The 14307-nt window shown below is 35.5% G+C and overlaps 1 protein-coding gene and 1 long non-coding RNA gene across 6 annotated transcripts in view; one reads left to right on the top strand and one right to left on the bottom strand.

Moving 5' to 3' along the window:
- The window catches only part of LOC133742605 (12-oxophytodienoate reductase 2-like), a 42827-nt gene that overhangs the window by 26978 nt on the left and 1542 nt on the right, over positions 1–14307 (top strand). The window contains exons 1-3 of one of the 2 annotated variants that reach the window (XM_062170296.1): positions 12459–12545; positions 13848–13988; positions 14109–14239. In XM_062170296.1, coding sequence (XP_062026280.1) covers positions 12475–12545; positions 13848–13988; positions 14109–14239 — 343 coding nt within the window. In that variant the 5' untranslated portion in view covers positions 12459–12474. Of the gene's footprint in view, positions 1–12458; positions 12546–13847; positions 13989–14108; positions 14240–14307 lie in introns of those variants that run through there. The other variant, XM_062170297.1, reaches the window with a different exon arrangement.
- Positions 25–8531, bottom strand: LOC133742265 (uncharacterized). Of its 4 annotated transcripts, none has more exons than XR_009862458.1 (8): positions 5814–8531; positions 3638–3709; positions 3145–3287; positions 2690–2755; positions 1427–1477; positions 1080–1312; positions 542–643; positions 25–421 (listed from the first exon to the last, which is right to left on the bottom strand). It is a non-coding gene; the product is annotated as an uncharacterized LOC133742265 (long non-coding RNA). The 4 variants fall into 4 exon arrangements; XR_009862457.1 differs by having other exon boundaries at positions 2690–3287; positions 5814–5956; positions 8178–8531; XR_009862459.1 differs by having other exon boundaries at positions 2690–3287; positions 5814–5950; positions 8178–8531.

Below are 14307 nucleotides of genomic sequence, written 5' to 3'. Positions count from 1 at the left end.
AATTGTAAAGAAAAGACATTGGAATCTATGAAATGAGTAATCCAACTCATACTATTTGAAGAAAAGCATTCAAATGTTAAAAGGGAGGATTTCTCAATCATCCAAGCCAACATTGAAAGAAGAAAAGTATTCTAATGCATGCCCATTTACTTGGGACATCAAAAGTTTATACAAATACAAACTATTTGTTACAAAACATGCCACACAGTGCATGAATATTGTACTAGCAAAGAAGCACAAAAATTATGCTTTCCTTCAACAACAACCTACTTCCTCTTATGCTCCTTTAGCTCCTACACATATGCCTTCACAACATACTTCATGGCTCATGCACATACGTGTTGACAACAAACTTTCCCTATTCATTTCGCACTTGATCAATATCCGCTTGGGTGTATTAGCTGCTAACTCTCCTCTCCCACTGAAATTGATTTATTATATCAAAGGGATTACTTAATCGTGTTGGTGAATGAGGCATGGATATAATAACAAAGTTATGAGAAATTGAGTCAAGTGAATATATTAATAGCTATGTTGATACCTTGGAAGGAAACAATGACATGTCTTTATCCTCAATGATATCTCTCATGTAGCACATGATAAAGTACCCACACTCCTTGTTGCTAGGATGAGGAGGAATGCCCTAAACACAAGCAAATTAATCAATAAGTTAGATGGTGAAACTTGCAGCCTATTCTTTTCAGCATTATACATGCACATATAGCACTACACTAATTCAAAACAAAGGGTTTTCAAGAAACAAAAATCACAATAAATCCTTTTGAACCTAGCTCAGCAAAAGAATGATCGAGTAAGCTGCATTTGGCTTCTCGTACTTGACAGTCGACAATAGACTTTAGCATAGAAATCCTTAAACTTGAGCACACCATGTTCACATAGTTTAACACATTGCAGTAGTAGTTTAACATATAGTATATTTCATTTTGAAATTGTATCTCTTTAAGTGGAGGTTCTAATATCAGTAGAATTTAAATCAAGTATAAAGGGGTTGTTAAAGCGATGAGACTAAGGAGATGATTGAGGTGGTTTAACATGTACTTCAAGTTATAGCTACTTACCAACCCACCAGAGGTAGGAATCGTTATATCTGTCGAAAAGTGAGTGTGTCAGATTTCCCCCCTTTTCAATATCCTCAGGAAGCTTGAGGAAAAATTCAACGGTGAGGTAACCACACTCCATATCAACTAGCTAGCTACATAGTTGCTTCATTGCTCTCTTCTTTCATCCTATCCAGCGATTCAAATCTTGCATTCCCAACTTCCACTCTTAAAGTGGGATACTGCTTTAATTCCTACACACCACAGGGAAAACATCCCATTAAAAATAATAGATTAAACAAATTTAGGATATAATGAATAACTAATAGCTATCCTCTTAGTTAAATTCAGTATATTCAAGAACATACCGAGGTCGCATTGAAAGACTTCTGAGCCAGCTCCTTCAATACGGCATGAACCTGAAATAACGAGGAAAGAATATCAAGCAAAATGATTTGAAGCAGACACATAGTGCATTTTATGACGTTATTCTAGCAGTAGCAGTAACCCTGAGTCTGAGACAATGATCAACATAAACATATATGGCTATTGTTGAAACTAAAAAAAAAAATTCACAAATCCAATTCGATGAGGGGGTAGCTGTTGAGATAAAAAAAAAATGGTGCTACATATATGGCTGATGTAAATTTCCTTCATATGCGAAAAATAAAGAATCAAGAATCTTTGTAATTAAGGCATGATTCAAAGAATGAATCAAAGCCTTCATGCCGCACCTTTATTCTGATGGCACGTTTACTTACTTGGAATGGAAAATAATCATGAATCGGAGACAAGTAGAATGGGAGAAGAAAGGAATCGGTATTGATTCCGGAGGAATGATTCCTAAACTCATCTCCCCCATTTGTAATCGAATTCTTGAGTATTCAGGAATCAATTCCTGATAAATAGGTGGGACCTACACCAATTTCGATTCCTTCATGTGTTAGTAAACACATGAATTCTTTTACCTGGAATCATTTCGATTCCTTTATGTGTTAGTAAACACAGGGGTGTTTTTACTCCGTAATCATTCTATGTACAAAAGAGACAAAAAATGCAATTGAATCGCATCTTGAAACAGTGGTCAAAAGTGATGTAGTGAACAAGAAGACAAGGGACCATGTTTAATTATTCAACTATGCAAACACAAATAGTGGTGGAAAATTTTGTTAACACAAAGCACTCAGTGGTGGATGTGTGCTTTCTTCGGTGGTGGCAATCAAAGCAATATAAATATGGCATGATAATTAATTGATCTTTTGAAGTGGAAGACAGCAACAAAAGCAATGTCCAGCAATATTAATTGTTTTTGTAAGTTGTTTTTGGTACAAAGAAATATAATGTTATGTGCCCATCTCCCAACGGAGGAAGAAAAAAAAAACACAGCAGAGGAGAGGACGCACGGAGCAGAAACACAAAGAATTAAGAAGATCTGAGGCATTTTACAAACACCTGTGGGCAAAACAAAAATGCAAGCAACCCTCAAACCATAAATTTAGCTTCGGCAGATTTGGAATCCTCTTTCACTGCTGCAAAAATGCATTGAAACTAAATAACAAAAACCAATCGGACCCTGATTCCCTAAATCCCTAAACCCAAATGTGAAAGAGAGCAAAGCAGTGAGAGAGTACCGATTGGGGAAGTGGGGCTTCGCTGTAGATGGCTTTGAGTCTGGCGAAGGGTGAGAGAGTACTGACCTACATCTTAAAAGGTGCAGATAAACAGAGGAAGTGGCGATAAAAGCACAGCTAATACAATCATCAAACGAGAGCATATTCTTTTATTTTGGATGATTATAGAAAAAGGATTAGATGTTCTTCTATGTTAAGAAGAATATAATACTAAATCAAGAAGAAAGCAAAAGGAATATTAATAGATAATAAGCATTGCATTTAGATCAACACTGTCAAAACTCAACTATAGATCCTTCTCCTTCTTCTCCACCTATAATTGAGCAAGTTAATTATATGCATGCTTGAAGATTAAGGGAAGCAAATGCCCATGTTGTTGATACCATATATTTGTTGTGAGAAAACATGTTTTTGTCCTTGGACAAAAGCATAAATTAAAATCAAAGAAATTTAACCTGATTGTTTTGGTCTATCAATAGAAACAATTTATGACTCTCAAGGCCTACATGTCTTTCCCTACTTCCATAGTTCCATATTTAATCCCGTTTGTTCGCTGCTGCATTATTATATCAATGTGCAGCTACTTGGCTCTGACTCTCTGACCAAGAAAAACATGAACACGTTAAAAAATTAAACAAATCGATGCAATCTTGAACTTTAGTTGGTGTATATATATATACTCCTAAATATCTCTTTTTTCACCAAACTTCTATTTGTGGTAGTTATGGATTTCACTACACAAACACAATTCATTGCCAAATAAGCAATTACACCAACAAAGAAACCCACAATTGAAACCAAGACACTGGAAACTTAAACTACTTAAAAAGAAACAATCAATCAACTCCCTATCACAAAACAATAATCATATTACCAATCAACATAAACAAAAGAATCGCAACCCATATAACAAACACAACCCAGAATTGCAAATTCACAGCTACAAACCTTGGTGGCGAGCTGCTTCCTTGAAGCCTTTCCACAAGTTGACTTACAAGTAGTTTGCTTAGTACAGGTCATCTGAAACACATAATCAAATTCGCTTTAACATAGATCATCAACAAATTAGAAGTCCAAGCCATATCAAGAACAGATTTGAACCATACCACAATAAACAATTACCGAAACGCTCAATAACCTAGTATTCTCCCTCGTCCTCACCTCACACCTCACATGCATCGTCCTCCTCACACCTCCTTCTCTTTAGTCGTAACCAGCCTCCGCTTCTCTCTCTCTTATGTGTTCGTGAACGGCGGCCTTCGCTGGTTGTTGCAATAGTCGCTGAGATCGGCCTCAAAGCCTCTCTTCTTCCCAATACCCTGAACTAGAAAATTGAAGAACCTCTTCTTCTTTTTTCAGTATGAAGAACCCTAATCTCAAGTCGAGATACTAGAGAAAGGAGAATTACACACCTCTTAAAGTTTAAAAATCGGAAATCGAAGAAAAGAGAGTGTTAGGGTTGCAACTTAGAGAATCGCAGAGAGGGAAGTGAAATGAGAGAGAGGGGAAGTGTGGAAGTTTTTTAGCTGAAAACGCCAAAGTGGGAGTGAGAGATGGAAGGCTCAGGATTTTGTTCAAAGTGAAGAAAGGCTCAGGATTTTGCTCTTAGACTTGAAAAACGAAAGTGTGTGTAATGGTGCCCTCGAGTTGCATAAGGCACCACGCATTAATTTTTTTTTTTTAATTACTCAAACAACATATAGAGTTATATATGTTGTTGAAGTGTAGCAAAGCTGAGGGAACAAAGATGGAAATTTCCCGCCTGTGCAATCAAAATTTCAGTTTTGGCGCTGAGGTTAGATATTTCTCAATCACACAACAGAAATAGTTCATTGTGTTGTAGGAACTTGTAAGCATAACAAACCATTGAAGACAATTTACTCGTTTTGGCGAGAGAATGAATGCCATTTTGGAGACTTCTCCAAATTTTGCCACTCACTTACACAACGGCACATTAAAAACCATTGCATGATGATTTGCAAGTACACTCCTACAACACAAGTAACTAAACTGTTGTACAATTTGGTGGCATCTAGGGTACAATTTGGAGCCAAATTTGAGTCCATCTAGGAGGGAAATCCGCCACATTTTTTATTTATTGACACAGCAGATTATTCTTGTAACCGTTGTGCAATGACTTTCTAAAAAAAATTTCAAAATTTTAACCACCTTATACAACGTAAGTTTAGTAAACATGTTGTGTGATTCACTTTCCCACATCACACAACGAATTTTTTTTTTTTCGTTGTGTAAAAAGTGTTGTATGTTTAGGCCAATGGCCTAGTGTCCCTACTTAACTTTTCCCGGGCCTAACCAAAATCAAACAATTTGAAACCAAATCTGGTCTTTCCAGGAAATATTTTATTGCTCCAAATGAAACTGAACAATCAAGGATTTTCAATAGCTTGGAATCCACTTTCTGTAGAAAACAAATAGACTTAGTCCAGGAAAAGCTTCTTTAAGTAAAAGCCCTTTATGTTGAGAGAACTGAAGAGCTGGATAAATTAAACCATATGTGGTGATCAACACTACAAATAAAACATATTGCACAATTTCTAGATCTTAACAAAATATAAATATGTAGATGATCAAACAAAGTTGGTGGCAGAGTAGTGTAAATCTACTAACTGAATCTGATAAAAAAAAAAACTTATAACAACTCTTTTGATACAAATCAGACTAATAAATAGCTGAATATGATTTCAGATGCACCCCTAAGGAATTTCAGGATTGAACCCTTCTAGAATAGCTTGGTAAAAAAACTAAAACAGAAAGTAAAATTACTAGGAGCAAGGAATCTGTCATACAGTAAGCATATGAATAAACTTTTACTTTCATTACTGCAGGACATAGGTAGTAAATAAATAGAGATGAATAAAGATACTGACTTGAGGAAGTTTTCATGAAACCTTTATGAATGGATGGCAAGCAAAAGCTAGACATAGGTGAAGGAATGAATGGATTTCAAAACTTTTTAATCAGTGCGGAATTAGTTTAACCATTAAACTACTAACTAAACATAAAATCCATTCATTTAACCCATGATCTTGGCTTATTGTGATATGTATATAAACATAGCATGCATAGTAAGAAAGAACAAAGAAATAGTTTATGTTCTACTCACCCTTGGAGCATGATTTTAATCCGATCCAAGTGAACCACCAAAGTTCCTCTCCTTGATCTCTCCTTGTATGTGTTTCCTCCACCTTGAAGCACCTTGAATTAAGAACTCCTTCTTGTACCCCTTCTTGTGCTTGTAATCTTCTCCTTGATGTAATAAGTAAAGCCACAAAAAGATATGGCCTTTAAGGATCTTCACCAAGTGAATCAAGAGATGAAGAAAGATGAAAGAAAAGAAGAAATTATGCAAGTGTTCTTCTTTCCTTTAATTTTGTAATTGACCAAGGGAGAACTCTCTCTCTTTCTCAAATCTAAAATAACAGTGTGGAGACACACTTATTATTATGTCCATGCTTTCACTTTTATATAATAGGAAATAACTCCAATTACTAAAAGAAAAATATTGACTTTCATAAAGCCAATATGTTGGTTGGTCCATACATGTTATTGGGCACTAAAAATGTGTCTTGGGCTTTCATTTAAATCTCACTTACTGAAGCCCAAGTCCACACCAAAAACCCGACAATCGTTTAGGCCCAATAGGTTCGGTTTTACCCGAAAATCCTAATTATGTCCAAATAATAAATCTAATTAATTATTTGGTCATAACCTACTCTTGTTTAATCTTCTTCATATACAATCTCAAGGATCCACTTATATGGTGTGCGATCTCTTAGGTTCTAATTAACAAGGCAGTGAAGTTTATAGAAACCATTCTATTTTGTTTACGAATAAAAAAAACTCCATTTTTGATTCTCCCTTGTTATTAGGATTATAAATGTTTATTAATCCTCAGGACTTCATAAGTCATGAGTGATGTCTTGCAACATATCATGACTACCCTAGTTAATGTAGAATGACAAAGAACCTATTCAATTGGAATTACAATACAATACGGTCATTCTCTAACACTATGTTCTAAATCACATCATCGGGGTATGGAATTGATATGTCAATCCCCTAATGTGATTTTCATTCTTATGTGATTCTTAGAATGTGATTAGAAACTCCTTTTTAATCTCATTCAATGCTTTGGCCAAAGACTTATTGACTCACATCTTTGAACATACACCTTATTTACTTAATGATAGAGATTCCTTATTGTACACTCACATGTCTCCATGACCGAATTGATTATACCAATGAATGCATCTACTATATCCATTAAGGGACACAATATTATTGCATCATCAAGAGATAATCCATTCACTTATAAGACAACTATGGTGTCTCAGGTCAAAGGACTAATTTGTATTATTGCAATTTAGAGTTCAAGTTTGACATGTAAGTAAGACTCCATACAAGAACTCTAATGAGCGCATTCAGTGTACTCTTTAAGTTAAGAGCACCACATACTTGTATTAGTGTCTCTCCACAAATGACAATAGACATATCATCCTCCATATTGAGCATACATAGTATGTGCTAGTCTTTCCGGATTATCAAAGTCTAAGTGATAATCCTATGACTATGAACTTTTTAGGATAAGAGTGTGAAAGAGTAAAGGTCTCACACATCTAACTCTTTAGATTACTTTCTCTTTAACTCATATTCCTTGGACCTTGTTCAATCAAATATTAAATATAAGCAATTAACAATAAACTTGCCCTTTTGATTAATAATAATTACAATAATAATTACATCAAAATGATTGTTTTAGGACACAATTCCTTCAATAGGCTCAGATGCAGCCATACAAAAGTTTTAATTTCATTTGAAATCATAGTCCATTGCTTTGAAATCGGACAACATAAATCAGCTTTTTAACCCGACAATAAAGATGGGGTAAACATCAGATTTTACGGATTCTCTGCTACAATTAGAACTTGGCAAAAAGAGAATGAAAAAGAAGAGAACACAATCTGTTCAATAAGCAAAACTGAAGATGGGAGTCTAATGCAGTAAAAAGTCTCTTTGCTGCAATCAAATCCTTCTAAGAGAAGAAGAAAACAAAAAGAAACGGATAGGCTGTCAATATAGAGATCCAAAGCTTTGTAAGACAAACCAAAACAATCATAAAGTTTTCCTTGTGCATGCAGTCAGCAAGCACCAACAACTATTCTCAAAGACAAGTTCCACACACAGACAAAGATATATAAAGCTAAAATATCAAAACAATGAAATTGAGTAATTGGTCGTCAACCATGTTTATAGTTGGCTGAAAAATCAATTCAAATTTGCAGATTAGGAATGAAATCAAATTTCAAAGGCAACCACTTTTACCAACAAGAGAGTTTGATCAAAACTCAAACTTGACAATTCATTGTTCAATCACATACGAACACTTTGTACCGAAACATAGAGAAAACATCTCAACAATCACACCAAATTAGAATCAAAGCTATAAAGAAAATTTTGCTTTCCCTACCTCAAGCCTTAGTTTTGCGGCTAACAAAACCCCAATCCACTGCTACAAGCTGCAACCCAAAATCAAATGCTAACACCCACTCTATATTCAGCAATTCCAACCACCTAAACCAAAATTTTTGACAAAATCATACCCAAAATCAAAAGAAGGCTGAAACGGAATGATTGGGTTTTTTAGAAGATGAAAATTTTGACTTATTGGAGATAGCTGCAAGTAACCAAGGAATTTCAATTCGAGATGAGTGGGTTCACAGCAATCTCTCTGAAGCTATTGCAGAAGTGTAGATTTTTTTTTTTTGACCTTTGGGTGAGTGAATGGAGGTCAGACTTTGAGGTACAAGGCAAAAGAGATGGTAGAAGAGGAAGTAGGAATGACGTTTATGGTTGAGAAAAAGAAAGGCACAGGAAATAAACGAGTGATTAACATGTGTGGTTATCTAGATGGTGACTAGATGCTACTATACCCACTTAGATAATTCTAAAAGAAAATAAATTAAATAAACAACTATAGAGACATAAAAGTGATAAAACAAAGTCCAATCTAAACCTATAACTGGTAATCCATCGTATAAACAAAAAACCAAATCCTAGTCAGAGAACAAAACACACAAAAGAAAAGGACGAAAGAAATAATTCGAAAACATATCCTATTTAAAATTGAGGTCGTCACACTTGTAATGTGTAATTAATAATATGTAATTAATAATGGTTGTCATGAGTAGTTAAATTTGAGGCTAGGGCTAACTTGTGTATGAATGTAATTTTCCATATTTTTTGATGTTTATGCATGTTTTGAATCTCTTGACTACTTTACTTTAATGCCTCGTAAGTGTGTTTTTAGATTTTTCACTTAGAAGCATGTTTTAGGAAATTAATGAATTGGAAACATGAACTTTACAAATTCTTGAATCCGTGAGTATTTGTAGCTAAATGGGTGGTGGCTTTGCTTATTCCTAAGGGAAAAAATTAAGCTTCTTGAATTTCTCACCTTGAGCTTAATGCTTGGTGTCATGAGTTTAAAAGTAGAGAAGCCTTAAGTTTTGTGGCATCAAAGCCCTTTAATGTTTTAGCAACTATAAATGGGACTAAGGTAATCTAGTTTTGCTTTAGTGACATGGTTAGATTGCATGACTAGTTGGTAGCTCGGTTTCTCTAGCGAAAATCAAGGGAGAATTTATAAAAGCATGTTATTACATTCAAATTGGGTTATTTTGTGTGCATGAGTAAGGCTAGGTGTGATGCCTAAGTCCCTATTTTTCTCATTTGGTTAAAGCTCTACACATGTGCTAATTTTTGTTTACTTTATATGCTTGTAATTTAATTTAGTCTAAAAACAATCAAGCGTGTTTCACCACTTAACATTGTGAATATCATCCGTGCAATTCTTGGCTTCCAAATGACCAAAATTGGGCACTATAAAAAAGTAGACTTTGCATATTTTTCTAGGTTGATTTGCGGTAATCTAGCTAGGATAGAGTTTCCCACAATCCTTTGGGTATAACACTCTTACTTTCCCTTACTAAAACTTGGCCTCTTACACTTGAGAGTAGGGCACATCATACAAAAATTTACACACATTTTATACTAATGGTGAGTTACTAAAATATTGGGTGTTAGACAATACCCAAAGTTTGATTTATTTTCCTTTTAAGGTAACCTGGATTGGGATTTTACCTCTGTAACGTTTTCGTTTATCTTTTTTTTAAATCTTTTTTTAAAGAGGATCAAAGGATTTCACTATTACCCCCATGGTGACTTGAACCCAGGACCTGGATCCTAGGTAGTGCGTGCTCTGACCACTGAGCTAGCACCACTTCGTAATCTCAAATTAGGTCTAGTTCCAAATTAAGTTTGGCAGAATTCCAAACTAAGAGCAATGCTTAATGTAGTTACAAACTAAGAGCAAGGTTCAATACTTACTTGGCTCTTTTCGAAATACGATCAGGTAAGAGTAGGTGCGGCTTTGGTAGAGCAAGACTCACTAAGTACGCGGCACAACACTCGAGATAAATTCCTAGCCTCTTACCTAGACATCGTATTCTACTAAGGTGAGCCTAGTTGTGAGAAGTGATAAACCAATACGTTACAAAGGTAAAATCTCAATCCAATTTACTTTAAGAGGAAAAGAAATCTAACTTTGGATGTTGTCTAACACTTAACCTTTCGGTAACTCCTCATGAAAAAATTTAATCCGACGAACCTAGTCCAGACTCCTAAACCGCAAGTTATAATTAAATTCAAATTTAAGAAAAGTGAAATTAAAGGACCTTGACAAATTCAAAGAAATTTTAAATTAACATGACTAAAAGTGAAACTGGAACAAGTATAAGGAAAAAGAGTGAGTAGTTTTCACAAGTACAATATGCTTCAAGTTGACCCAAGTTAAGCTCCAAGTTAAGACTAAAATTTTCAAATAATGTTGACCTAAGTTGTAAGTGTCGAGAGAATTTAGAAACTCATGATCATCTTTTTAAACAATGTCCTTTTTCCCAAGAAGTTTGGCGAGGCACCCCGCATTGCCCAACCCTGCTCAACTTTCCTCTCACCCCTCAAGACCCGGGAATCAGCTAAGATAAAACGGGAGCCTCCTCCCCTGAATAGTGTGAAGCTTAACTTTGATGGTTCAATTAGACAAGGCCAAGATGCGGTTGCCTCCAGATTTGTAATTAGAGATGCAGAAGGATATGTGCTAATTGCTAGTGCCAAACCTATCAGTTATATTTATGTTTTCCAAGCTGAAGAGTGAGGCGAGGTTTGGACGGCAGTGGCTAGGGTTTTAGTAGTGGGCTGGGCCTCTTATTCGGCCTATGCTTTAGTTTTTATTGTTTTAAGGATTAGTTTCCTGATATTGGCTCTTTTGGAGCCCAGAAGGAAATTAATTTTCCGTCTTAGTTTTATATCTGTTTGGGCTTGTCCAACGGACTGATTGTGTGTGTCTATTTTCAGCCCATTGGGCTAGCTGTGGGGCAACTTAATTGATCCCCTTTTCCAAAAAAAAATAAAAATTGAAGAGTCAGGCTTAAGAGCTGCGGTTCAAGTAGGCTACAATGAACTTCTCATTGGAGGTGACTCCAAGACCCTTATTGATTGCATTAACAGCACTTCACCCCCTCCCTGGAGAATCGAGACAAACATATATAATATTAAGTCACTTGTTGTAAACTTTAATGTTGTTTCCTTTAGATATGTATTTTGAGAAGCCAATATTGGTGTGGCTGATGCCTTAGCTAGCTCAGGTCATGAGTTCATTGACACTAGGATTTAGTTTGGTATGATCCCTTGTAGGGCTTCCTCTGCCTGCAACCTCAATCAACTTCAGACCGGTTTTAGCATAGGCACAGGCACGGATGTAGGGGTGGGCTAAGGTGTGCTGTAGCACACCCCAACATTTTGGTGGGAAAAAAATTATTATATATATGTATGTTTAAGATATGTTGTAGTTTACAAATAACAAGTAGACAACTAGACAAAAAAAACTTTTCTCCTCTTTCTCTCCTCTTTTTCAGTTTTCTGTCTCCTCCTCTCTCTACCCGGTTTTGCATTTCTCATACTCAACTCTCACTTCTCTAATTCTCTTTGCACATCATTATTATAGGGGTTGGTCTCTCTTCTTTCTTGCACTCATTCTCATTCTCTCAACCTTGCGAAGGTATTACACGTTAACTTCTCTTCTATAATGAAATTTTTGACAAAATTAGAATGTAATTTATGTTAGAATTTGAGTAATTTATGTTAGAATTTGAGTATTTATCGATTTCTTGATGTAAGTAATTAAATCTATTGATTCCTAAAAATTTAGCCCACCTCAAATTTAATTCTTGGTTCCGTGCCTGCATAGGCACTTCTTTGTAATTAATTTATTTTCTGAAGAAAGAAGAAAAAAAAAAAAAAAAAAAAGAGGGCACGACGTCACTATCTGCTTTTGGATTTTCTTCTTTGGAATAGAATGGCCAGTTCCAATATAAAAGGAAGGAAGGAGCACTCTTTTCGAAGAAAGACACCATCTAAGGGCGTCTAGTCAACAACAGTGAACAGCCATAAATAATATAACCTCCCAGTTCGTCCATTAATCCCCTAAAACCACAACCAACGTAACCTCAAACGTCACAGAGTATCTCAATCGTCATAAAACAATTGCTGTAAATACGCATTAGCCATCCCAGTGACGGTGACGATGAACCCATTTACAACATTATTGTTTCTAGGCAGCCGACGTTGTCTTCTAGCTCACTCTCAGACGTATAAAGACCCCATTGTGTCTTCCCTTCGTTTCCAGACTAATAAAACTCCAACAACTTATGGCTAACCAAGCTCCCACACTTCCTCTTCTTACTCCTTACAAGTTGGGAAAGTTTGATCTATCTCACAGGTAAACTTGCTTTAATCTTTCTCTCCGCATTGTTACATTGGTTGATATTGCTCAGAGCCCAAAAACAGGTTTTGGTTTTCTCATCTTCCATATTTGGAATTTGTGCATTAGTTGGCCATAATAAGATCTGGGTTTTGGTTTATAAACGCAGAAGATGTTTTTGTGGCAAGTCCCAATTGAACAAGGAGTGAGAAAGTTTACTGCTTCAGTATGAAAAAAAGTCATGTTGTGATTGATTGATTGATTGATTGCTTCATTATAGAATGATGATGTTGCTAAGACCCAATGAATCTTAGGTTTTGATGAATTTGTGTGGTGGGTCATGATTAGCCATAATATGATCTGGGTTTGGTTGTGTGAACTTAGCAGACCAGGTGTTTGAGGAGACTCCCAATTGAGAGAATTAGGAAAATGGAAGTTTACTGCTTTTTGTGTATTGTAAAAGGATTTTTCACTGGTAGTGTAGCATCTTCTTCAACCATGGGTTGTTTGCTTTTTTAGTTTGAGTGAACAATGGATCAGAGATGATAATCTGGAACCTTCATCGGCTAGGTTTGTACTATTGTTATGTAGCATTAGCATATTCACATCACTTCTATACTTAGATGACCAGTTGTTTGCGAAAAGTCCCAATTGGTGAACAAAAAATGAAATAGTTGACTGCTTTTGTGTTTTCTCAAATTAGTTTAGCTATGCTCGTTGCTAGTAGCTTAGCGTACAGTGTTTTTTTTTTTTTTTTTTTTAACCTATTATTCACTACTAATTTAGCATCTTCTGCAGCCACCATGCATTTGTTCAATATTTCAGTTTGAATGAACAATGGAGGCCATACTTTCAAACTTTGGAGAATTCAGAAAGTTGATTGTTATATTTTGTAACTAAAATATTACGAATAGTATGTGTAAAAGGACAGAAATTATAACCAGTGAGCTTTCAATTTTGAAACAAATATATGATGACTAGGACTACACATTAATAATCAATCAATGTTTCCACCAGATGGGGATGGTACATGTGTGAATCCGGAAGGGTTCATTACAACTGAACTATGTTGCTTTAAATTCATCACTGAATTTCTTATTTTAGTTGCAATTGATTACTAAAAGTAAGTATCCTTTCTGCCTCGAGCATTTCATAATCCGTTTTATGTTTGGTAATATTTCATATTTTGTTTGGTTAAGAAGATATGATAATATTTTCAAGGCTAGTTATGTTATCGCTTTTTGTAACTTGTCAGGAAGATGTAATTCCATAGTATTGATAGTTGTATTAATAAGTGGGTAATTTGTTTATCCATTCCAGAGTTGTTTTAGCGCCATTGACCAGACAGAGATCATATGGATATGTTCCCCAGCCACCTGCCATCTTATATTACTCTCAGAGAGCATCCAAAGGGGGTCTTCTCATAACTGAAGCCACTGGAGTTTCTGACACAGCACAAGGGTAACTTTAAGAATAGCTAGCAAGTTTCTTTCTGTAAATTTTTTGATCACAAGATGCAGTAGAATTTGCAACTTCCCCATTGCAAAATTTGATCGTTTTTTGTTTCTTTCAAATGTGAAGGTATCCAGATACTCCTGGTATATGGACAAAGGAGCAAGTTGAAGCATGGAAACCCATTGTCAATGCTGTACATGCTAAAGGGGGTGTCTTCTTTTGTCAGATTTGGCATGTGGGGAGGGTTTCAAATAGTGGTGTGTTCCTGACTTATACCTTTTTGACTTGACTTTGTCATAGAAACCTTTGTGAGCATATGTGACTT

The sequence above is a fragment of the Rosa rugosa genome, chromosome 4, assembly GCF_958449725.1.
Source record: "Rosa rugosa chromosome 4, drRosRugo1.1, whole genome shotgun sequence".
In the NCBI taxonomy this organism is placed as follows: Eukaryota; Viridiplantae; Streptophyta; class Magnoliopsida; order Rosales; family Rosaceae; genus Rosa; species Rosa rugosa.
This window is presented reverse-complemented; position numbering and strand designations above follow the sequence as displayed.